General features: G+C 37.4%; 1 protein-coding gene across 23 annotated transcripts in view; it reads right to left on the bottom strand.

Moving 5' to 3' along the window:
• Dlg2 (discs large MAGUK scaffold protein 2) overlaps nucleotides 1-27,170 on the bottom strand; it is a 2,073,609-nt gene that overhangs the window by 471,911 nt on the left and 1,574,528 nt on the right. For all 23 annotated transcript variants that reach the window (XM_087586773.1, XM_087586779.1, XM_087586780.1 and 20 more), the window contains 2 exon segments: nucleotides 16,840-16,984; nucleotides 14,522-14,660 (listed from right to left, as the gene is read on the bottom strand). In XM_087586773.1, the coding sequence (XP_087442899.1) occupies nucleotides 14,522-14,660; nucleotides 16,840-16,984 (284 nt within the window).

Raw genomic sequence — 27,170 nt, 5'->3', positions numbered from 1 at the left:
TGCATGACCTTTAGTAACATGGTCAAGAATACGACTTTTGGAACCTAACTACAGCACTCTGTCTTGGTCCCTCATTATAAAATGGAGGATAAAATAGGTAAAACAGTTAAAATTTTGTTAAACGGAGTGAGACGTCACTGACTTTATATGTGCAACACTTAATCAACAACAACACTACACAAGGGTTTATTGTTACCAAAATCTCTTGCTTCAGTGTTTTTTTTAATAAAATGGGAATGACAATACTTTATTTAAAAACTACATAGAATATTTTGGGTTTGAGACAAGGTAACAATTCAGAATGTGGTAACAGCTGTTACCAATTGTTCAAGATATGTTTTCATATTTTATTGTTGTTCACCTCATCCTAGTGTTGATTTATCAAGAAAATGAAGCATCCTCTTTATTTCATTTAAATGGTTGAGAAGCACTGTTCATGCCAGGGCATGGCAAGGATGGCAGATCAATGTGCTAACACATCAATATGTCTGGCATCAAATGAGCCTTAATAAATCATTCGTTTCTCATATGCTTTTTAATATTTAATGCATTATTGTATATGATAAATCCATAAAAAACTTAACGATCCCTTTTCTACCTCTCCCCTCTTTAATTTTTTGCTGTAAGTGTTTACTTAGATTATTAGTAATAACAGGTAAGGATTATTAACTCTGTAAGAAAAAAGGAAAAAATACTTAATAAATGAAGGCTGCCAATTTATCTTAATTCTGAGATCTGTTCTTCAATGCCACCATGAACAAAAGGTGACTTTCTGTACAGTTGAGAAAGCAGAGAAGGTGCATAGCTTCATGTTATACAGCCATTGAGTAGGGAAATCATCACTGAAACACAATTTAACTATATGATGTCTACTGTTCTCTGTAGTCACTATACTGTGCATTAGATCCAGAGTACCTATTAATCTTGCATAACTGAACTTGAATATTTGACCAGAATACTCTCATTCAGCCCTATGTCTGCCTGGCTCCCAAAGCTATGCTACTTGATTCTATTTGTCTTACTTCCTCCAAAACTGCAAGTTCAAGAAGTTAGTAAGACTTCGGTGAGTTATTCAATAATGTCCTTTTAAAGAGAATCACAGAAAAGTATTATATGCTTAATAAATTATAGTATTGAAAATAATATCAGATGGTCTGTCTAAATCATTTAATCTGCCATATTTTATACACTCTTGAACCATCCATCACTCAGAGTGGAGTCCATATGGGCTAGTGAGTATTGGTGCAAAGAATAATTACTATAGTTGCCTTCTTGAGTTATGGTACTAGTTAAACAGTGTACTTCAAAGCACATTGTAAATATTATATAAGGGCTGAAGAGATGGCTCAGAATTAAGAGTACTGGCTACTCTTCCAGAGTTCTTGATTTCAATTCCTAATACATTAGACAAATTCCTCAAAATCATTTGTAAAGGGATCTGATGCCCTCTCTGGTCTGATGCCCTTTTTGGTCATGAAGACATGCATGCAAATGGAATACTCAGGCTCATAAAATAAATAACTCTTAAAAACATGTAATATAAACATTACCATAAATTCTTATAAATTCTATAAGGCATTTAAATAATGTCTGCATATAACAGGCTATGTTCTGATCCTGAATATGGTTTGTAGCCCAGGTCCAGAGGGGTTCAGTGAAGAATTCTATCAGACCTTCATAGAAGACCTCATACCAATACTGTAGAAACTATTCCACAAAATATAAACAGATGGAGCGCTACTGAATTCCTTCTATGAAGCCATAATTACTTTTATACTTAAACCACACTAAGACCCAACAAAGAAAGAGAACTTATGAATATTGACGCAAAAATACTCAACAAAATTCTTGCAAACAGAATCCAGGAACACATCAAAATGACCATCCATCATGATTAAGTAGGCTTCATCCTAGGGATGCAGGGATGGTTTAATATATGAAAATCCATCAATGTAATCGCCATATAAACAAACTCAAAGTTAAGAGCCACATGGTTATTTCATTAGATGCTGAGAAAACATTTGACAAAATTCAACACCTCTTCATGATAAAAGTCCTGGAAAGATCAGGAATTCAAGGCCCATATCTAAACATTCATGATAAAAGTCCTGGAAAGATCAGGAATTCAAGGCCCATATCTAAACATAGTAAAGGAAATATACAGCAAACCAGTAGCTAAAATTAAACTAAATGGAGAGAAACTTGAAGCAAGCCCACTAAAATCAGGGACTAGACAAGGCTGCCCACTCTCTCCCTACTCATTCAATATAGTACTCAAAGTCCTAGCCAGAGCAATCAGACAGTAAAAGGAGGTCAAAGGGATACAAATTGGAAGGGAAGAAATCAAAATATCACTATTTGCAGATGATATAATAGTGTATTTAAACGACCCCAAAAGTTCCACCAGAGAACTACTAAACCTGATAAACGACTTCGGCAAAGTGTTGGGGTATAAAATTAACTCAAAGAAATCAGTAGCCTTCCTTTACTCAAAGGATAAACAGGCTGAAAAAAGAAAGAAATTAAGGAAATGACACACTTTACAATAGTCCCAAATAACATAAAGTATCTTGGTGTGACTTTAACCAAACAAGTGAAAGATCTGTATGAACAAGAACTTCAAATCTCTGAAGAAAGAAATTGAGGAAGATCTCAAAAGGTGGAAAGATCTTCCATGCTCATGGATTGGCAGGATTAATATAATAAAGATGGCCATTTTGCCAAAAGCAATCTACAGATTCAATGCAATCCCCATCAAAATTCCTACTCAATTCTTTATAGAGATAGAAAGAGCAATTTGCAAATTCACTTGGAATAACAAAAAACCCAGGACAGTGAAACTATACCCAACAATAAAAGAACTTCTGGGGGAATCACCATCCCTGATTTCAAGCAGTATTACAGAGCAATAGTCATGAAAACTGCATGGTATTGGTACAGAGACAGGCAGATAGGTCAGTGGAACAAAATTGAAGACCCAGAAATTACCCCACACATCTATAGTCACTTGATATTTGGCAAAGGAGCTACAACCATCCAATGGAAGAAAGATAGCATTTTCAACAAATGGTGCTGGTTCAGCTGGAGGTCAGCATGTATAAGAATGCAAATTGATCCATTCTTATCACAATGTGCAAAGCTTAAGTCCAAGTGGATCAAGGACCTCCACAACAATCCAGATACATTCAAACTAATAGAAGAAAAAGTGGAGAAGTGTCTCAAACACATAGGCACTGGGGAAAATTTCCTGAACAAAACACTAGTGGCTTATGCTCTAAGATCAAGAATCAACAAATGGGACTTCATAAAACTGCAAAGCTTTTGTAAAGCAAAAGACACTGTCTTTAGGACAAAAGGGCAACCAATGGATTGGGAAAAGTTCTTTACCAATCCTACATCTTATAGAGGGTTAATATCCAAAATATACAGAGAACTCCAGAAGTTAGACTCCAGAGAGTCAAATCATCCTATTAAAAAATGGGGTACAGAGCTAAACAAAACATTCTCAGCTGAGGATTATCAAATGGCCAAAAGCACCTAAAGAAACGTTCAACATCCTTAGTCATCAGGGAAATGCAAATCAAAATAACCATGAGAATCCACCTCACACCAGTCAGAATGGCTACGATAAAAAAGTCAGGTGACAGCAGATGTTGGCGAGGATATGGAGAAAGAGGAACACTCCTCCATTGTTGGTGGGATTGCAGACTGGTACAACCACTCTGGAAATTAGTCTGGAGGTTCCTCAGAAAATTGGACATTGAACTGCCTGAGGATCCAGCTATACCTCTCTTGAGCATATACCCAATAGATGCCCCAACATATAAAAAAGACACATGCTCCACTATGTTCATAGCAGCGTTATTTATAATAGCCAGAAGCTGGAAAGAACACAGATGCCCTTCAACGGAGGAATGGATTAAAAAAATGTGGTACATCTACACAATGGAGTACTACTCAGCTATCAAAAACAATGACTTCATGAAGTTCATAGGCAAATGGAATGAACTAGAAAATATCATCCTGAGTGAGGTTACTCAATCAGAAAAACACACTTGGTATGCACTCATTGATAAGTGGATATTAGCCAAGAACTCAAATCCACAGACCACAGGAAGCTCAAGAAGAAAGATGACCAAAATGTGGATGCTCCCACTCCTTCTTAAAAGGGGGGATACCCATAGGAGGGGTCTGGAAGCAGTGACTCAAGGAATGGCCATTCAGAGTCTGACCCACATGTGGCATATATATATATATATATATATATATATATATATATATATACACACACACACACACACACACACACACACACACACACACACACAGACACAAACAGCCCCCAAAACTAGATAAGATTGATGAAGCTAGAAAAGGCATGCTGAAAGGGACCGGATATAGATCTCTCCTGAGAGACACATCCAGAGCATGTCCAATACACAAGTCAATGCTAGCAGCAAACCACCAAACTGAGAATAGGGACCTCTTGGAGGGAAATTAGAGGAATTATTGAAAGAGTTGAAGGAGCTTGCAACCCCATAGAAAAAGCAACACCAACCAACCAGAGCTTCCAGGGACTAAACTACTACCGAAAGACTATACATGGACTGACCCAGGGCTCCAGCTGCGTATGTAGCAGAGAAAAGCCTTGTTGGGGCATCAGGGGAAGGGGAAGCCCTTGGTCCTGCCAAGGTTGGACCCCTAGTGCAGGGGAATATTGGGGAGCATTAAGGGGGATGTGTAATGGGAATACCCATATCGGGGAAGGGAATGGGGAGAGGAGGAAATCGGGGCTTGTGGACAGGAAGCTGGGAAGGGGAATAACATTTGAAATATAAGTAAAGAAATATGTCTAATAAAAATTAAAAAAAATCATAAACCAGTGTTGGTGCCAGTGGATGAATTTAAGGACCTCTTCCTCATATCTTTGTGTATAACTTTAATGTTTTTTGACTTCCCTTACAGTCTGGACTCTGTGTAAGCTACCATAAGAAGTCAGTTTTATTGATCATTTCTTACTAGTATTCCTAATCTCTATCACTCCCATATCCAGTAGATGGCTCTACACCTATTGACATACAGGCAGCACTTAGTGGACGCAGTGGTCAAAACAATAAATAAGACTACACAGAGCATGGACAGAATATTGGTGGGAGGAACTAGGTCAGGAATTAGGGAGGAGGAAGTGTGAGATAGGGATGGTTTTGAACCTCTATTCTTTTAAAAATACAAATAAAGTCAATGAAATTAAAAAGAAATGTATTCATTTTAATGACAAGATTATCAAGAAAATCATTCCCATACACAGGTGGGTGAATAAATACAACAACAAAAAAAATTAAAAAGCCAATCTGTCAGTACACTAAAGAAGCTAATACTCTCCCATATGTGATTCTATCATATTTAAAATACATATATTTACTATGTATTAAATATATTCCAAGAACTCTTCTTTTTACCAGGGCTTTTATCCAAAACAAACAAGTTCCCCTGTTTTCACAGGACACTTGGTACAGGTATACAAGATAGCACTCAAAGTTCAGGTTCCTAATACATATCTTGGTTGTTCCTCTATACCAGTGGAAAGGTGACCACTCATTTGCAGAGTGTGTGTGTAGAAGCTGCTATTAGTTCTCATTTACAAATAGTTTCAGCCGCACTGTCTGATTTATCATTTTAAGCACTGATGTATCATGTGGTATGACTAAAAATGTTAGAAAGAAAAACTATTTGGAGACTTCTACAATAATCAGGTAATAAATGTCATATTTTGACCTAGTGTGCTGTCTGTAGAAAAGCAAGCACACTGTACATGGTAGTTTGAATAGCTTGCTGGTTAATGGGGTGAAGAATGTGAAAGAAAAATGGAGAGGGGGTTGACCACATAGTTTGTGGCAAGAGAAAAACTGAAATAGATCATTTACTGTAAAAGCAGACTATGTAGAGGCAAGATAAAGACCAATGCAAGTCTACTATTGTAAATATTTACTGTTTACAAGTCTAAGAGGAAATCAAGTAAGAAGCTGATTAAACAATGAAGATATAGACATATAATTTAAACATAAATAGAAAATATTATTATAAATAATACTATCTAATGTCTAATAGAAATTCTATTAAGTAAATTATAATTCAACTGCATATAATAAAGTTATATAGCTGGTGAAATATTGTCCATGATTTGAATTTTTGACTATCTTCCTCTGGTAGAATACATACTTTGTTAGTCTTTGTGTTTTGTTAATTTCATAACCTTTATAGAAATGTACATTATTTTATAATAAAACTAGATTTAAAAAAGCAGAAATCCAAAAAACATAAAGCAAGCTGATAGTTAAAATAAGAAAATAATTTTAGAGGTGAACATTACAAATAATACCTGGGAACAATGGGAATGTAATATTTTAAAAACTATTTTGGCTCATATTCTATATTATTGACAGCATCTCAAAACAAAAAGTGAATTATATAACCCCCAAATTTATGAAACTTGTTAAGTCTGCAATAAAGCAAGACTATATATCTGGAATGTTATGTTGAGAGTGTACCGTTTTCTTGTATTAAGGTGTTCATTGACAATGAATAATCTCAATAACAATAATGATGATAATGATTAATAATGGTATTATTTTCATTATGGCATGTAATGAAGAAGATGATGGGAAATCCACCCATGGATGACAATACTGTCACTGATAATTCAACTATTGAAGTATGTACATGGGTACAATTAGGAATTAGACAGTTTCTATGTCTATTATCATCTCAGCAATATACGGCAATTAAAGCAAACTCCTAGAGGAGTAGCTCATGGCCAGATGCCCTGAGTAATAGCATGTTACCTGTTTCAATACACAAGGACAAGGGCTGGAAGCAAGGTGCTCATTGCACTGTTGATAGCAATTGATTTGCAGTACAAGGGACAACTATTGATCCTTAAAAAATTCTTCATTGTCTGTCATTAGTCTATTCTTTTTCTTTTTTATTGCATCAGTCAGCCTGAAAGGGTGATGATGAACTCATTGTGCCACAAAGCAAAAGAACATTGATTTAACAATTTGAATCTTATATCAACAACATAGCTATACATACGTAATAACCACTTTCCATAAAACTGTAGAAACAGTGTTGTTTATTATGGGCAGAGAAAATAATGAATATCTATAAAGGACATCTATGTGTCTGTAAAAATGTTCATTATATTTTCAGTTTTGCTAACATTGAATTAATTTATCTGACAGTAAACAACTTAACATGTTTCCAATACGGTTTTAGACGTTTTCCTTTAATTAAGATTTGCCAACTTCCCCATTAATGTTCTGTTTCTAACTGGTTCACTTTATGAATCACATCTCTGGGCTCATGTGAGTCAATCTTTAATGGCTATATGGAGCCCTCATCAATAAACAGAGAACTCACATTGCAGTTTAATAATATAATCTCCGAAGCCAGTGTTAACCCATTCCTTCCTTTGTATTATAATACTTCACCTCAAAGGAGGCTTTCCCCAGCAGGCTCCCTGTTGAAGAAATCAGGCAGGCAACACTGAACAGGATGCGTAACTTGGAGACTTCTGCTTATTAATCCTTAATTTGCTGACATTTTATAATGAGACTTTATGAAATTTATGAGTAATCTGCTCCTGCTTTGCAGAATTTTAACAGAGAGTCCTGCTTGATGTTAGTTTTCAGCTACTATCAAAAAGCAAGAAGGAGAAATAAAATCTCACAAATTATCTGAAGCACAATTGGATTTAGCTGAAGAGGTCGAGTGGGGAGACTGCTTATACTATGCCTCGCTCCACTGGCCCCGACTTTATATATTTTCAGTTAAGGTGGCATTAGATGTTCCTGGTAGTTATAAAAATAAACATTCTCAATAAAGCTATCAGATTATATGGTTTCTCGTAATAAAATGTTGCCATGTATGCTGCAACCCAAGCATACTGAAGAATCACACAGAGATTATGGTCTGCTTGAGCAGCTGTATCAGACTGCTGACTGCATTTCTACAAGTAGTTGGAAGATGTTTACCAGGAAGTTTTACTTGTGAAACAGTTCATCTTAAAAACCTTATTTTTTAATAGTACTAATAACAGCTAGTCCAAACAAGTGCTTACTTCTTTTCCAGCACATCACGTATAAAAACAATTTACTGTCACCATAAAACTAGAAGGAAGGAACTGTTACACCGCTCCTTTTATAACGGAGAAATCTGAAGCAGAGAGCAGTTACGTAGCACATCCGAAGTCATGTAGTAGAAAGAAGTCAAGGCTGGGGTGAGCGGGTGGCCTTGGGGACTCAGGACCTAATCACTGACTATTCATCATGATTCTCATGTAGGGTCAGTCGCCTGCTTATAGCATTGCTGGCTGCTTTCCCTTGTAGGTTAAAAGCACATTGGAAGACTGGTCATGTGTGAAGAAAGGGAGTTCGGTTAATCCTCCCTCAAATCACTGATTTCAAGATGAAAAGGAAGGTTGGAGTGTGTTCATGCTCTGACAGAAAGCTCTGGGTCTTGTTGTTATAGAGCCTGGCCCTGATGGGTGAGCCCCACCTTGGGTCATCAGAAAAAGACTTTCAACAAGATACAATATTTGGAAAGTTTGTATTAAACTCACTGTCTCCCAAACTTGGGAAGCATAATTTGTTTTAGAGTTTGTGATATTTTTCCAGGAAGAATAAATGTCTCTGAAAATAAGTATTTTGATAATGTTAACATTACTCTATGATTTTGTATAAAAAATAATTTGGCTTGAAGCCAAAGTATTTTTATATTAAAGAAAATCCAAGTGCCCATCAAACTTACTTTGTTTTAACATTATTTTAATTCTTTGAGTATTTTGTAGAATGTATTTTGAAGAAATTCACATTGTAACCTCTTCCCAGCTCCTACCACAACTCCCTGTCCTCACTCCCATCTCTTTTCATCCAATTTTGAGATTTCTTCCTTTTCAGTTCTTTTCCCATTGAGACTAGTTTGTGTTTCCTAGCTAACCTCTCTTGGCCTGTGGTTAACTAACCTGGGGCCATATTATTAAAGAAAACTGACTCCCTAATCTCAGACTGTATCAAGTGCAAAGGGTTGCACTGATATTGATGTGATTCTTGCCCACCTTCGCTTCTCTATGCAGGGATTTTGTCTAACTAGAATTCGCGCAGGGCTTGTGCACCCTGTTACAATGACTATGAGTTCACATGTGAAACTGCCTGGTGTCATGGAAACATTATTCGATGTTATGGACCATCTCTTACTCTTATAATTCTTTGTCTACCTAGGTCCAGCTTTTCCATGTTTCGCAGGAGAGGTTCAGGGCTTGCTTTCCTGTAGGCACAGCAAATTAGGGCTATGACCAGTTCCCCACTCTCAGGATCCAGGGCCAGCCCTCCTGCCTGCCATAGATGGGCAAGGAAAGAGGGGCGGGGAAGAGCATCCTTCCCTTGACCACACCACCACACAGCAAACAAGAGGCAGGGCTGGCTCTCCCTTTAGGACTGGCTCATCTGCAGCCCCACATCAAGGACCATACCTGCTGTGCTCCCCAGGGTAGGGACAGAGCCAGTTTTTCTGCTCTCATGGTCCTGTGAGGGCCAACTCTTTCACCTGCCATGGCTGATGGGGTCAAAGGGAGGGGGGAGCATTAAAATAATTTTTCTCCCCCACTCTCCCTTGCCAATGCCACTTACAGAGACTAAGTGACTTGAACAACTGTGTAGGTGTTGAGTGGCAGGGCTAAGACTACAAGCCACAAAATCATCTCTGAGAGAGGAAAGGTGTGGATGTGAGGAAGAGACCTCTAAGGGTAGGTTAATTGGAATCCTTCCTCTGATTCTTGTTGTATGACAATGAGGCATTTTCTTAGTTCCTTTTAGTTCTTTTATTGTTGCTATTTGTAAAAATCAAGACTATCACATAGAAATTACAGACATAGATATAAATGTGTGTATAAATATAGTTTTAGCTTGCATTCCTCTTTACATTTTTACAAACTCTCTACCTATTGCAAATGTCTGATTTTTATTTCTGATCAATACTTACGGATTTTCAAGTTCAGAATCAAGGTCACCTCTTATCTAAAATTGCATTTGATGTTATGGTTGTTGCTGTGGCATCTATACAAACCTCAAAAACCATTTATAAATGTTTCCTGAACACCTCCTGTGGTACTAGGGACCTCTGATAATGCTCCACAATGCAGTGGTGATTGAATTCTGCTAGGCTCTGGACTTCTATTCAGGACTGGAGAGATGGCTTATCAGTTAGGAACATTTACTTCTGAGTGTAGTTCTCAGCATCCATATCACGTGGCTTCACTACCTCCTATAACTCTAGTCATGGGGTTTCTACATCCTCTGCTCATCGCAACAGACACCTCCGTACTAGTGGCAAGTACACACACACACACACACATACACACACACACACATGTAAAAATCAAGTGAATCTTAAAAACTTTTATCCAAAAGACTCTTGGCATTTAAAACAATAAGAACTGACACAAAATTGCCAACATTTTTCTTTTCTAGGTAAGGACATAATAACTGCTGTTAATTATGATAATTATTTTACAAAAGAAGGGAATTTTAATACTAGAGTATGTAACTTCAGGGTTATAAAACAACTAATAAAGTTGCTTCTATGGAAAATCTCCTGGAGCAGGGAGAATGGGCACTGCTTTACATAATTTTTTAATTCAATTTAAAAGTTTTAGATTTTTAGTGCCCATGGTCAAGTAGAAAATATTAAATTAATATAATGAATGAAATACTGAATCTGTGTTTGAGCAAGTATTTTTGGTCCATAGAAAGCTTACAGCAGGGGGAATACGAGGCAGGACACACCAATGCTGACAGAGTGGCAAGAAGGACTGCATGAACTGATAGAATTTTCTTCACGATTTTTGCTGGTACTAGCCATTCAGAAGATTTTGTGTAGTTATTAGCAAGAATATCTTGCATGGAAACATGGAAGGAGTCAAGGCAAGACATAAGGCAAAGAGACATACTACTGTAGGATGACTATACTCCAGAGGGATTATCTGTCTGCAAGAACATTCTGTATCACTCTAATGTTGGTTAGAAATTACAATGAGTATAGGCACTCTATATAGACAACATCTACCATGTATTTGTTACATGTCAAACACGGTTCTAGGTTGCTTGTGTGATTTTCTCATTTAACCACTACAACTCCCTGAGATAGACTCAACTCCTCTTCCCTTGCAGAGATGAGGAAGCTGAGGTGTGCAGATGTTAAGGCATTGACCATGGCCACAGATAACCAGAGCTAGAGTTAGGTCTCACTTGCCTTGCTAACTCTCAGCAGATCTCACAGATCCTTTTTCTGCCATGCTCTTCTCTGATGAGAAAAATTCACTTAATTTGATTTTCATTTTTTTCTAAAGATTTATTTATTTATTTTGTATATGAGTACACTGTAGCTGTCTTCAGACACACCAGAAGGGGACATCAGATCCCATTACGGATGGTTGTGAGCCACCATGTGGTTGCTGGGAATTGAACTCAGGACCTCTGGAAGAGCAGTCGGGTGCTCTTAACCGCTGAGCCATCTCTCCAGCCCGATTTTCATTTTTATATTAAAGAGAAAATATAAGTGTTTCATTCTAGTTAGGTTTGTAAAACTGCCCCTTTTCCTACTTAAAAGCTATGCAACCATAAACTTTGAGTGAAGCTTAATTTCTCCATCTCTAAATAGTGATAAAGTCCATCTCTCAGGAGGAACACTCCTCCGTTGTTGGTGGGATTGCAAGCTGGTACAACCACTCTTGAAATCAGTCTGGCGGTTCCTCAGAAAATTGGACATAGTACTACCCGAGGACCCAAGCTATACCACTACTGAGCATATACCCAAAAGATGCTCCAAAATATAATAAAGATACATGCTTCACTATGTTCATAGCAGCCTTACTTATAATGCCAGAGGCTGGAAAGAACCCAGATGTCCCTCTGAAGAGGAATAGATATAGAAAATGTAGTACTACTCAGCTATTAAAGAGAACATGCTTGCTGACAGAAGCCTGATATAGCTGTCTCCTGAAAGGCTCTGCCAGAGCCTGACAAATACTGATGTGGATTCTCTCAGTCAACCATTGGTGTAAGCACAGGGACCCCAATGGAAGAGTTAGGAAAGGACTGAAGGAGCTGAAGGGGTTTGTAACCTCATAGGTAGAACAACAAGATCAACCAATCAGACTCCCCAGAGCTCCCAGGGACTAAACCACCAACCAAAGAGGAGGGGCCCATGACTCCAGCTGCATATGTAGCAGAGGATGGCCTTATCTGGCATCAATGGGAGGAGAGGCCCTTGGTCCTGTAAAGGCTTGAGGTCCCAGTGTAGGGGAATGCCAGGGCAGTAAAGTGGGAATGGGTTGGTGGGTAGGGGAGCACCCTCACAGAAGCAGGGGAACAGGGGATGGGATAGGGGTTTGTGGAGGGGAAATCAGGAAAGGAGATAACATTTGAAATGTAAATAAAATATCCAATAAAAAAGAAGTCCTTCTCTCTGTTTTTAAAAGGATTAAATGAGTAGGGTATGTTAAACAGCTAGCAAGTGGCCAGGATTATAAAAGGGCTTTAACAAATGTTAATTTATTATGGGGCCTAGTAAGATAAAATGACATTTCAAATTAAAACCAGCTTCAATATTAGTGGCAGGCTGAGAGCAAACAGATCATTGCTCTGGAGCATAAAGGTGTCTATATGTACAAATACTTCATGGAGCCCTGAGGATTATCTTTCATAGTCCTTATTATAATTAAGAGCACAGAGCTCAGGCATCTCAGCCCAGGGAAGACTCAGCACAGATGCATATCTTCAGCTTCCAAACTCTTTGTTCCCTGGCTAAAGTTATAACAAGCTACTGCAGCAACCTGGTATTGTGAAATAACTAGGAAAAGCTTAATCACCTAGAAATACATATTAAAGAACCGAAGAGACAAAGAAACTCATGGCAGCATGGTGTCTCTTTTACTTTGTAAAAACTGACAAATGACTTCAATTAAACATACAAGATATAAAGCCCAAACAATACATCTATATTTGTTATGAATATATGTATATGTGTGTATATATATATATATATATATATATGACATATTCACACATATTTAATCTCTCTCTTTCTCTTTTAGGCAGGGTTTCTTTGTGTAGTCCTGGCTGTCCTGAAACTCACTTTGTAGATCAGGCTGGCCTCTAAATCAGAGATATTCCTGCCTCTGCCTCCCAAATGCTGGGATTAAAGTCATGATTCACCACTGCGTGACTCCTTAATCTCATATTTGGTTTAAAAAACAAAGTCAAGACCAGCCTCCAGTTGTATGTATGCACACATTTGTACATGCTTGAAAATTTCATTATAGGCTGCTATACTGGTCATCTTAACATAGGTTCTAGAAAAAGAATTTGAGGGAGGTCTTATTTGTAATTCTTTGAGTATTTTGTACAGTGCGTTTTAGCCATAGTCACTGCTTCCCTAATCCCCCAATTCCTCCTATGGAATCCACTTTTGGTCTTCCTTTGGAAAATATATTATTTTCCTTTTTAAAAACACTGTTCAAGCCAAATTTACTTTTGCATACATTCTTGGATGTGTGATCATCCATTGGAAAGTGGTCAACCCACCAAGGGGTATCCTGTTAAAAAGAACTAATTCTCTTTGAGGAGACTTTTTACAGTTTCACTCCTTTGCCAAGTGTATTAAGCATATACTGGTTTTAGAATGAAATGTTTAAAAATACTAAGAAAAAAGAACATTTCTCATTCACTTATGTAAATTAATTAATTCATTTATTTATCAGTCACTATTTGTAGTATTCTTATTGATGGTGATTTAAATAAATGAAGTTTTTCTCTGTGAACCATCAGACCACTTTTTTAGGGTTCTGTTTCTTTGTTGTGTCACCTGTGGTATTAGTAATGTGGCATATCCTTAGATTCCTGCTAAATTCCCTCTTAGAATTAGCATGGTCCATTAATTTGAAACTCTTTGGAACCAAATTCACCTGCCTTCTTTTTTCCTATAGTTCCTGCATTAGGAAGGGACCTCCCAAATCCCATTAAGTGTGCGTCACCTTTGACAGGAAGACCATGTTAAGTAGCGTTCAAAGGGGAGGGTTTCTTCAGTTATGAACTCATAAACCATATGGATAGCATTGGCAAGCTACCCCCCTCTTTCTGAGTCTGGGTGTGATCATCTTTCATCCAACAATGAAAGCTACTCTACTAAATTGCCACAAAACCCAAATGGGAGCAAATGTAAAAAGTCTTAGCCAATGATTGTGATAGATACATGCATAATACTGTTTCTCCACATTGAATTTGGGAGTATACAGCAAGAAATACCATTACATGTTTATATACACGTAGTGGAAGACTTTTACTTAAGGTAAAATTATAGGGAGCGTGAAGCTTTCATTTGCTAAGCAACAGTTGACATAGTATACAAATGTGAGTTTTTTCCTAGAAACCATCATCAACCCAATTAATCCAAAAGCATATCTGACCTTGTGTAGTCATCTTCAACCAGCATGTGCTTTGGAATTGGTGAGTACCTTCCTGGAGAGATGGGCGGCAGGGATGTTTTGTATTCTAACGTGCCATTGTTACCAGACAGTAGATGATTTTCCATTGGTGGAGAATAAGCTAAGGAATAGGGGAGAGAAAAAGAAATGGAATCAAACCTTTTATGTGGGTGATATGAAGTGTTACATTTCAGAGGATGAGTTAAAAAACACAAAGCCTTTGCTTCATGCCAAAAATGTTTTTCTTGTTCTCCAAAAGGGATCAGTTGCTGTGCATTTGCATTTCCCACATATTAAGTGGTTGGTGACTTTACAATTGGAAAGATGTAATAACGGTTGTATTTGTAACCCAAATTAGCATAATTAGGTGATAAGAAGAACTGAAGGAGAGACTCAACTGACACACATTTTTAGAACGATGATTAATTTTCTATTGAAACAAAAATGTCAGTTTCTAATTGTAGGACTCACATTCACTTTACATAATTAATATCAAATTATCAAAAGCAAGAGGCTCCCAGGGAACAAATTTTCCTATAAAGAGTTCTCCATAAATATGTTGTATTTCTATCACAGGAAGTCTGCAGTCTCAAGCATTTTTCCTCTGTTCTTCCCTAATCCACCTTCTTACCGATGCCTCTTCCCTGAGGGCTTTCTTGACTGGGGCTCCTTTCCGCTTTTTCCTCACATCTGTTTAGATGCTAAGATGAACTCCCAAAATCTAACTTTGCACTTGCTTTTTGACTTAAACTTTTTTCACTGTCACTACTGTTTAGGACATAATATTCATTCACTTCTTTATCAATTTGATAAAACTGACCAATTTCAATGCTCCTGATCCATGCTCCGAATCCTCAGACAAAAACCTGTGATGTTGATGTCGGAACCACTGCTTTACTGAATGGAGTATCTACAACTCATATCTCTTACCCCATCTCAAATGTAAAATTCAGAAGGAATGAAGTTTCTCCATTCTTTCAAAGATAGATCGGAAATCTTCCCTCTTTGAATTTCTAAAGGACATTTATTTTTATTTATCTGACAGTATATATTTCCTCTTATTCCTGCTAAATTGTGTTGCTATTAACACATTTCAGTTGCTGACTCTCCAACCATGCTGCTGAAGGCAGGGCTGCATCTCACACCTTACTTTACATGTATGGTGCACACGCTAAATTACTTTAATTGATTAGAAAGTTTTATGTTCTGCCTTTTAAAAGAAATCTCTACCACTGCATTTATTTGGCCTTACAGAGTGGCTCATAGATTCTCAAATCTGACTCCTCTAAATTATCAAGTTCAAAGGTCTCTGAAAGTCAAAACTCATTCCTATACTAAGGTAAGGCTTATCTCAGCTTAGGGCCTTCTTTGGAAAAGAAAAGGCCATTTAGAGGGTAAGACATTTGAGACCATTATTTCAAAAAGTAATAGCTAAGGTAATGGGCCTTTAGCTAAGGTTATGCAGCTTTTAAATTTTCCTCAAGAGAAACATCTAAATCTAAGAAAGATTCAACAACTTGCTTCAGGCGATAGTGTGAATTAATAGTTGGGCCCTGAAGGCATTCCTAGTGTACCCGATCACAACTGAACTCTCAAAGTTTCAAAATCAGCAAGCCAACTCATGTCAACAAAAATATCCATTAGACTTACATAAAAAGTGAATTCTTTCTAAATTTAGTTCCAGAAGACAGAAGAGAGGGCACAATGCCTAATTAGCAGTGAATTTGAATAGTGATTCATGTTGTTGCCCTACGAGTCCTGCGTCACCCACTGCTACAGACACAAGGATGGATTATTTTCTTGATTTTTATAGAATATAACACATTTGCCTAAAGATAAAAGTTATGGCAGTGATTGAAAATGGAGATTTTATCATGTCGAGGGACAATGTTCTTTTGTAGGAGGAAGAGTATGTTTGGCCAGCATCTGCTTTTCACTCTGCTGCTACATAGTTCTAAACTAGGGCACAGGATACAATGGCATGAGAAGACTCATGTTCCACGGGATTGAGCGACTATCATATGAAGTGTTGTTCTAACACTATCACCATCACTGTGTTTAAAAAACATATCATTGTCTTTCCAGTAATGGTGGGAGGAACACATCAAGGTGTACCACCTTCAAAACATAAACTGAGGTCCCATAAAACAACATGGAAATAATAAATAGAATATTTCCCTGAAGTATTTCCAGAAGTGTGACAAGAGTGAAATTGTAGGCAGAGGTGTAGGTGGCTTTGTGGAGTTTCATTTTGTATAACTGGCAGGCTATTAGAGGATGACTCCAAGCATAGTACTTACAGTGAGTAATATCCGGTGGCCCATAAGGATCAGTCATATAAATGGTTGTGGGTTTGCCAACTTTTAGATAAACAACATCAGATGTATTTTTCAATATCGCTACAGCCTCTTCATGTGTAACTTCTTCTAAACTATAGTTATTTACCTGAAAGGGGAGAAAGATCAATATGAATGTTAAACCTATGAAGTGAAAGAAAACCACCATGTAGACAGTATGATATTCGGAAGTATGACCTTATTAAAAGATTGGTTACAATGTTTAGCATTCTTGGTAGAACATACAATTTAAGTTTTAAATAGATATAGTCATCAATGCTATGAAACAAGTCAGCTTTGTCCATCTCTCTAAGGCAGTGACATGGAATAGCATATAGAATGATATTTATAGAAAAAAGTAAATAATATTTTTAAATATTTGCTATAGTTTTTATGACTAAAATATAGTATCTGTCAGGCTGGTTATGCAGCTCAGTGATATAATTAATAATTACTGAGACTTTATGAGGGTCTTGGATGAGTTCCCAGCACTAAGAAATACAAACACAAAAACAATACTGCCAAGAAAAAATACACAGAAAGCATTATATAATAGTTGAAATAAACTTTTAAAAAACAAAAATAATCCACACGCATCCTACTTCATTATATTTCTTTAAGCCAGTGTTACCATGTTGGGCACATTAAGAGATAAATATCTACAGGGACTGTCTAGAACACTAACATAATCTAGCATCATGGCTTCTAGTTTTTACAGCTCTGAATGTCTATAACAGTGATTTAAATAATCTCTTGCTAGAGCCTGTTTCATTTCCTTTCAATATGTTGCTACTATAAATACTGTTGTAGCCCATGAATGCAGAGGTGGTTTAATATACAAAAATCCATCAACATAATCTACCACATAAAAATTGAAAGAAAAGGGAATACATAATCATGTCATTAGATACTGAAAAATCCTTTGACAAAACTCCAACACTTCTTCATGCTAAAAGTCTTGGAGAGATCAAGGATATAAGGTTGATATTTAAACAAAATAAAGCCAATATACAGCAAGCCAATGCCCAACATCAAATTAAATGGAGAGGAACTTAAAGCAATTCCACTAAAATCAGGGAGGAGACAAGACTGTCCACTCTCTCTGTTTCTTTCCAATATAGTATTTGAAGTACTAACTGGGGCAGTAAGACAACTCAAGGAGTTCAAGGGATGCAACATGGAAGAGAAGAACTAAAGTACCACTACTTGCAGATGACATCATAGTATACATAAGTGACTATGTATACACATTTTTTATACATACAATAAAAAATCTACCAGAGAACTCTTACAGCTGATAACACCTTCAGGAAAGTGACTGGATATAAAATTAACTAAAAATTACCCTTCTTTTATAAAAACCATAAGTGGGCTGAGAAAAAAAATTTAGGGATACAACATTTTTCATAATAGCCACAAATAATATAAAGTATCTTGATGTAACTCTAACCAATCAAATGAAAGAACTTCAAATTTCTGAAGAAAGAAATTTAAGAAGATATCAGAAGATAGAAAGATTCTCCATGCTCATGGGTTGGTAGGATTACCCTAGTAAAAATGGCCATTTTACCAAAAGCAATATATAGATTCATCTCAATTCCCTTAAAATTCCAACACAATCTTTTGTAGACTTTGGAAGATCAGTTATCAATTTCACAAGAAAAAAAACAAAGAAAAAAACACAGAATAGCTAGCTCAAAACACACATTGCACCTCACACAATAATAGTAGGAGATTTCAACACCCCACTCTCATCAATGGACAGATCATGGAAACAGAAATTAAACAAAGACATAGACAGACTAAGAGAAGTCATGAGCCAAATGGACTTAACAGATATTTATAGAACATTCTATCCTAAAGCAAAAGGATATACCTTCTTCTCAGCTCCTCATGGTACTTTCTCCAAAATTGACCATATAATTGGTCAAAAAACGGGCCTCAACAGGTACAGAAAGATAGAAATAATCCCATGCGTGCTATCAGACCACCACGGCCTAAAACAATATTATACTATTATACAATAAAAGAAATTCTGGAGGAACCACCATCTCTGATTTCAAACTGTACTATAGAGCAATAGTGATAAAAACTGCATGATGTTAGAACAGAAACAGACAGGCTAATCATTGGAATCAAATCCAAGACCAGAAATAAGCACATATATCTACAGATACTTGATTTTTGACAAAGAATCCAAAATGGTACAATAAAAAATGGAGAGCATCTTCAACAATGGTGCTGGTCTAATTGGATGTCTGAATGTAGAAGAATTCAAATAGATCCCATTTATCACTCTGCACAAAACTAAAGTCCAAATTAATGAAAGACAGCAACATAAAACCATAGCCACTAAATCTTATGGAATAGAAAATGGGGAATAGCTTTGAATGCACTGTTACAGGAGACAACTTCCTGAACAGAACACCAGGCTCTAAGATCAACAATAGGGGTTGGGGATTTAGCTCAGTGGTAGAGCGCTTGCCTAGCAAGCGCAAGGCCCTGGGTTCGGTCCCCAGCTCTGAAAAAAAGAAATAAAAAGATCAACAATAAATGGGACCTCATGAAACAGAAAAACTTCTGTAAGGCAACTGACGCCATCAATAAGACAAATTAGCAGCCTACAGAATGGGAAAAGATCTTTACCAACACTATATCTGACAGGTGACTAATTTCCAACATATATAAAGACCACAAGAAGTTAGACACCAACAAACCAAATAAACCAGGTAAAAATTGGATACAGATCTCAACAGAGAATTCTCTACATGGAAATCTCTAAGGCCCAGCAAGCACTTAAAGACATGTTCAGTGTCTTAAGTCATCAAGGAAATGCAAATCAAAATGACTCTGAGATTCCGCCTTAATAGTCCTGGTTAAGATAAAGAAACTTAATAATACATTCTGTTGAGGATGAGGAGCATAGGGAATACTCTTCCATTGCTGATGGAAGTGTGAACTTGTGCAACCACTCTGGGAATTAATTTGATAGTTTCTCAGAAAACTGGCATAGTTCTACCTGAAGACAAAGCTATACCACTCTTGGGCATATGCCTAAAAGATGCCTACAACAAGGACATTTGCTCATGGCAAATGTTCATGGCAGCTTTATTCATAATAGCCCAAAATTGGAAAGAACCCAGATGTCCAACGAGAATGAATGTAGAAAATATGGTTAATTTATATAACAGAATACTACTCAATTATTAAAAACAAGAAATTTGCAGGCAAATAAATGGAATTTAAAATATCCCAAGTCATGGTATGTACTCACTTATAGGTGGTTATTAGCTGTAAAGTACAGGATGCCCATACAATCATTCACAGACTCAAAGAAGCTAAATAACAAAGAGGGCCCAAGGGAGGATGCTTGAATCTCACTCAGAAGGGGAAATATAATAGTCATTAGTGGTTGATGGTGGAAGGGAACTCGGTGGGAGAGAATGGGGTTGCAGGATTAGGTATAGGGAAAGTCAGGGAAAGGGGACCAGAAGAGTGAATGGAAGTCATTGAAGACAGGGGTGGGAGGTGAAGGGGTGGAGGGCTAGGATGTGCCAGAAACCTGGATTAGGGAGGCTCCAAGGACTCTATGAGAGTGACTCTAGTGGAGACTCCTAGCATTGGCAGATATGGAGCCTGAAGAGATCCTCTCCTATAACCAGGCAAGACTTCCACTGGAAATCATAAAGACAACAACCCACCCATAAAACCTTAGACCCAAAATTTGTCCTGCATACCTCTAGCTATGATTTGAATGAATCACATTTCTGCAAGTATTTCCAACAGTGCACTCCTCCTTGTTGTTACGAAGAGAAGCCTTTATCACGTGTTGTTGTAACTTCATGGCAGGAACATTACACTCAATGTGTGTAGTACTTACTGGTTTTTTCACTTAATGCAACCCAAAAGACATCATCAAATGAATAAATGGAAATAAATGTTCAAAATAAATAATTGGAGGCTAGAATGTATGTAACTGGAATACAGAGTCAGATATAAACTATCCTAAGCAACAGAGAAAACACAAAATGTCACAAGGGCATGGAAGTGGACTCCAGAGACTGTGAACTGGATCAGATGACAAGTGACATCAGAGTTCTATTTTGACAAGGACTCATTATCTTTCTCTCCAGGGTACAGAAACCATACAGCCTGATTATCAGTGAAAGGTCAGTGTTTATTAAATCAATCTATTACTGCCATTAAAGTGGGGAGTAGATTTTAAAGACTGACTTCATACAATCAAGATAATATTGATGAGAATGGTAATTCAAACCAGTGGTAGATGTAGGCAGTTGAGTGGGAAAGAGGACTCTGGTTGGATAAGTGTTAGTTTAAGATAGTGGCAGCTTGGTTGATTTTTATTTGGTGGCCAAAGAATTGAAGTATTGACATGAATTTTGGTGGTGGAGCAGGGGCTTCATCATATTGGAGATAGAGCACACTGATTAAGTAATAGCACATGCTTTTGAGGCTAGACAGATGGCTCCATGGGTAAAAATGCTTGCTGTGAGTCTGGTTCTCCAGAACTCAGATAAAACTGGACACAATATTTCAAACTTTTGAAATCCCAAAATGAACTATAGGAAGATGGGTGGCAGACACAGGAGAATCTTCAGAGGTGTGGGGACCAGCGAGAGTGGTTTACACAGTGACAAACAAATTCTTTCTCAAACATGGTAAAAGGACAAGGAACAATCACTTAAGTTTGTTCTCTGATGTCCAAATGCATGCTGTTGCATGAACATGCCTAAAGCAAAACACATGAATAAGATACACACACACACACACACACACACACACACACACACACACACACACACACACACAGTCACTGGGCTTCCTTTTACATGGACTGAGATTTGAGCTCTTTGTCTTGGTGATGCCCAGCTCTGTTTCTTTCAAAATCCTATTTAGCTTTCTAAATTTCAATTCTGTCACCTATCAAATAGAAACAGGAACGGTTCCTGTCTTGAAGGGTTTCTTCAGTGTATGCTGGCCTTAATGTTGGTTCTTAACCTTGGAACTCTTTATGGCCACCATCTACCTTGCTTCCCAGGAAATAGGATTTCATGGCAAAATTTTCTTGCTGATCACTTTTCTGCAAACATCTGTGAACTGATGGGCTTAATTAGGGTTCTTCTGAGGAAGCTTCTGTATGATCTTTTTAAAAAAGAAAAGTAGAATAGTGTGGGATCCGGTCCCAAATGTGTTTTTTGTGCTGAAGTCTTCAAAATTGTTTTTTTCACAAAGTGGGTTTATTTGGGTTAATTATGTGTATGCATTATACTATGAACTTTCAACATAAAGGGCCTACAGCTGGAGATGATAGTATGTAGAGAGAAGAGACATTGCATTGATTGGTTAGCTGCTCCACTCGTTGTTTTTCAATGTCTTTTGATTTTTTTCCCTTTAATTATACATCAAGTATTTGTGACTAACTGGCCTGGTTTCAGGGAAGAAAGCAATGCATGTTTGAGTAAGATGCTGTCCGTGGGAATCACTTCATAGAGGAGCATATATGCAGCCTTGGCTCATACTTGCAACAGTAAAGAGGACTGAGGTCAAGAGCAAGAAGCTGGAGGTAAGATGACTCATTCAACAGATAAGAATGCACAAATGTGGAGCACTGTATGCAGGGTGGCAACACAGCTGACGACAGAGGTGCTGGGGACCTACAGGAAGGGGACCTGACCAGTTGTGTAGTAAATCAAATCAGTGTAAGTATCTACATCGTGGTGTAAAAGTAAGGGGTTAGAGGGTAGGAGAAGCGGGAATGAGCAGGAATCTCTGATATGGAGACTGTGGATGAATACCTGAGTTTTCATTTTTCATGCAAGACTGCTCATGTCTGGTGAACAGGATGGGGGAGATGATTAGGAAAGTAGTATCTTAAAAGATAGTATAAGGAAATATGTGATTCAGAAACACTGGAGAAAAATCCTAAGCTCAAGTGTTAACTTTTAAAAAGGAGACAAAGTAGTTGGTAATTAGATCATGAAATAAATTAAAAAGATCAACCCAATGCAGTAATATCAATGATATGAAAATAAAACTATATAACCTTATGACAGAAACCTCTACAGTATTTTGAAATAAGCTATTGATAATAACATTTCTTTGAAATAATAAATCTTAATAAATAGGGAATATGAGGGTATGCTTATCTTTGGTTAAACAATATTTTCTTTGTTTTAATGTTTTCAAAAGTAAATATGCATCGGTATTTTTACAAAAAGATTAATTTTACTTGGGGAAAACAATGAAAAAGCAACTTAAATAAAGAAGAATGGAAGCTAAGTAGGGAGACCAAGGACTGTATGCTGTTTGTCTCTAAGGCTGCCTTCTTTCTGCTACCATTAAGAATAAATTCATTCAATCTAAATTTGAATTAAGCCTAAGTCTCTGCATCACAGCATAAGGCAATCTCAGGAGTGACCTGAAACTGAGCAACAAAGAGGCTGCCTCTTTTTTTTTTTTTAAAGATCTAGTGATTTTTTTTTTTTTTTGGTTCTTTTTTTTTGGAGCTGGGGACCGAACCCAGGGCCTTATGCTTCCTAGGCAAGCGCTCTACCACTGAGCTAAATCCCCAACAAGAGGCTGCCTCTTATGTGCAATTTAAATTGATCAGAAACACTAACCATGTGTCAAACTTAATTATATCTGAGTATTTCCAGGAATGGAGGACCTATGCAATTCTTTTTGTGTTGTGTATGGTATTGCTTTATTAAAAGGATTCATGGTTATATACATTTGTAGATCACAGTGTTGAAGCCTAAATGTTTCTCTGGTGATTTTAAGAATGACTAGATTGGTTTCAGTTTTTAGTTTCATGATTTTTTCTTTTGTTGAGTCACCCAATCCATTTACTAGGAATTCCATGTTTCAACTGAAGACAATGCTTGTGTTTATTTGGGCATTTGTGTTTGTGAGGAAGGAATAATACCATGAACTTGCAGAAACTCTGTATAAAAGAAATGCTATATAGATAGAAACGAAATAATCATAGTCATGCACTGAGCTGCTGCTGAGCCTGCTTCTAGAAATAGCTTCTTCCTGGTGGAGGCTGCTGTCACCCCTACTGTGCTCAACCCTACTCCTGCAGTGTCTCTTCTTAACTTTATTTGCCCTTAATGTTTTAAAAAGGAGTGACAAAATTATATTCTTTTTCTTTTGCATTCCTCCACATGAATCATTATAAGTACCTGATGCTTAACGAGGGTTGAAATATGCTAAATATGCTATAAAATAATAATTGTGCTATATCCAATAGGATCAAAAGACCCTAGTTTATGGAAAGAGTGGGGCAGCTGTGCTGATTTCTGATTTCTGCTCCTATTTGCATTAATCAGAGAGGGAAAGAAGAGGCGTGAAGGTCATTCAAGCAACTGAATTGGATGTTTGGTTTGGGCTGCGTAGGGATATAAATAAAAAAACCCTCAGATGGATGGAGAGCCCTGGGTCACCCTAGCTTCTAAGACACAGTCACAGCTCCAGCTGAATGAATGTTCTCCTCCCAGAAATCATTCATATATTTGTTTTTTGTTGCTATTTTGCTTTTATTGGATATTATTTGAATTAATATTTCAAATGTCATCCCCTTTCCCCAACTCCCATGCCCCTTCCCCTGCTTCTATGAAGATGTTCCCACTCCCACCCACCTACCCCCACATGAACACCCTAGCATTCCCCTACACTGGGAAAATGACCCTTCATAGGATAGAGAACTTCTTCTATTGATGTCAGACCATGCCACCCTCTGCTACACATGTGGTTGGAGTGATGGGTTACTCCACATGTACTCTTTGATTGGTTGTTTAGTCCCTGGGAGCTCTGGGGTGGAGGGTCTGCTTGATTGATATTGTTGATCTTCCCATGGGGTTGCAAACCCCTTCAGCTCCTTCAACCCTTTCTCTAACTCCTCCATTGGGTTCCCCATGCTCAGTCCGATGGTTAGCTGCAAGCAGCTTTATCTGTATCAGTAATACTCTGCCATGCCTCTCAGAAGATATCCATATCAGGCTCCTGTCAGCAAGCACTTCTTGGCATCAGCCATAGTGACTGGGTTTGGTGGCTGCATATGGGATGGATTTCCAGGTGGGGCAGTCTCTGGATGGTCTTTCCTCCAGTCTCTGTTCCATACTTTGTCCTTGTATTTCCTCCTGTGAGTGTTTTGTTCCCCCTTCTAAGAAGGAATGAAACATCCACATTTTGGTCTTTCTTGTTCTTGAGCCTCATTCGTATGGTCTGTGAATTATGTCTTGGGTATTCTGAGTTTTGAGCTAATATTCACTTATCAGTGAGTTCATACCATGTGTATTTTTTTGTGACTGGGTTATCTCACTCAAGATGATATTTTCTAGTTCCATTCATTTGCCTATGAATTTCATGAAGTCATTGTTTTTAATAGCTGAGTAGTACTCCACTGTGTAAATGTACCGCATTTTCTGTATCCATTCCTCTGTTGAAGGATATCTGGGTTCTTTCCAGATCCTGGCTATTACAAATAAGGGTGCTATGAACATAGTGGAGCATGTGTCCTTGATATATGTTGGAGCATCTTTTGAGTATATGCACAGTAGTGGTATAGCTGGGTTCTCAGGTAGTGCAATGTCCAATTTTCTGAGGAACCGCCAGACTGATTTCCAGAGTGGTTGTACCAGCTTGCAATCCCACCAATAATGGAGGAGTGTTCCTCTTTCTCTACATCCCCATTAGCATCTGCTGTCACCTGAGTTTTGGATCTTAGTCATTTTGACTGGTATGAGGTAGAATATCAGGGTTGTTTTGATTTGCATTTCCCTGATGACTAAAAATGTTGAACATTTCTTTAGGTGCTTCACAGCCATTAGATATTCCCATGTTGAGAATTCTATGTTTAGATCTGTACCTCATTTTTTACTTGGTTTATTTAGTTTGTTGGTGTCTAACTAGGAGTTTTTATATACTTTCTCACCATTTAGTTTGATGTTGGCTACTGGTTTGCTCTATATTGCTTTTACTATGTTTAGGTATGTGCCTTGAATTCCTGATCTTTCCAAGATTTTTACCATGAAGGGGTGTTGAATTTTGTCAAATGCTTTTTCAACATCTATGAGATGATCTTGAGTTTTTTTCCTTGAATTTCTTTATATAGTGGATTATGTTGAGGGATTTTCATATACTGAACCATCCTTGCATCCCTGGGATGAAACCTACTTGATCATGATGAATGATCGTTTTGATATGTTCTTGGATTTGGTTTGGGAGAATTTTATTGAGTATTTTGCATCAATCTTCATGAAGGAAATTTGTTTGAAGTTTTCTTTCTTTGTAGGGTGTTTATGTGGTTTGTGTATAAGTGTAATTGTGGCTTCAAAGAACAAATTGGCTAGTGTTCCTTCTGTTTCTATTTTGTGGAATAGTGTGGACAGTATTGGTATGAGGTCTTCTATCAAGGTCTCATAGAATTCCACACTAAACCCATCTGGTCTGGGCTCTTTTTGGTTGGGAGACTTTTAATGGCTGCTTCTATTTCTTTAAGGGTTATGGGACTGTTTTGGTGGTTTATCTGATCCTGATTAGACTTTGGTACCTGGTACCTGTCTAGAAAATTGCCCATTTCATCAAGATGTCCAGTTTTGTAGTAGGATCCGATGATTTTTTTAAAATTTCCTCAGTTTCTGTTGTTATATCTCCCTTTTTATTTCTGATTTAGTGAATTTGGATACTGTCTCTGTGCCATCTGGTTAGTCTAGCTAAAGGTTGATCTATCTTGTTGATTTTCTCAAAGAACCAGCTTCTGGTTTTGTTGATTCTTTGTATAGTCCTTTTTGTTTCTACTTGGTTGATTTCAGCCCTGAGTTTGATTATTTCCTTCTGTCTAACTAATCCTCTTGGGTATGTTTACTACTTTTTGTCCTAGAGCTTTCAGGTGTGCTGTCAAACTGTTAGTGTATACTCTTAGTGCCTCTAAAAAAACAAAACAAAAACAAAACAAAACTAGAAAGAGTATGTGTAGTTTTCCTCTGAGCACTGCTTTCATTGTGTCCTATAAATTTGCATATGTTGTACCTTACTTTCCCTTATATTCTAAAAAGTCTTTAATTTCTTTCTTTACTTTTCTTTCTTGACCAAGTTATCATTGAGTAGAGAGTTGGTCAGCTTTCATGTGTTCTCAGGCTTTCTGTTGTTTTGGTTGTTTTTGAAGACCAGCCTTATTCCATGGTAATCTGATAGGATGCATGGGATTATTTCAATCTTCTTATATCTGTTGAGGCCTGTTTTTTCTTTTTTGACCAATTATGTGATCAATT

The sequence above is a fragment of the Rattus norvegicus genome, chromosome 1 (genome assembly GCF_021556685.1).
Source record: "Rattus norvegicus strain SHRSP/BbbUtx chromosome 1, alternate assembly SHRSP_T2T, whole genome shotgun sequence".
In the NCBI taxonomy this organism is placed as follows: domain Eukaryota; kingdom Metazoa; phylum Chordata; class Mammalia; order Rodentia; family Muridae; genus Rattus; species Rattus norvegicus.
This window is presented reverse-complemented; position numbering and strand designations above follow the sequence as displayed.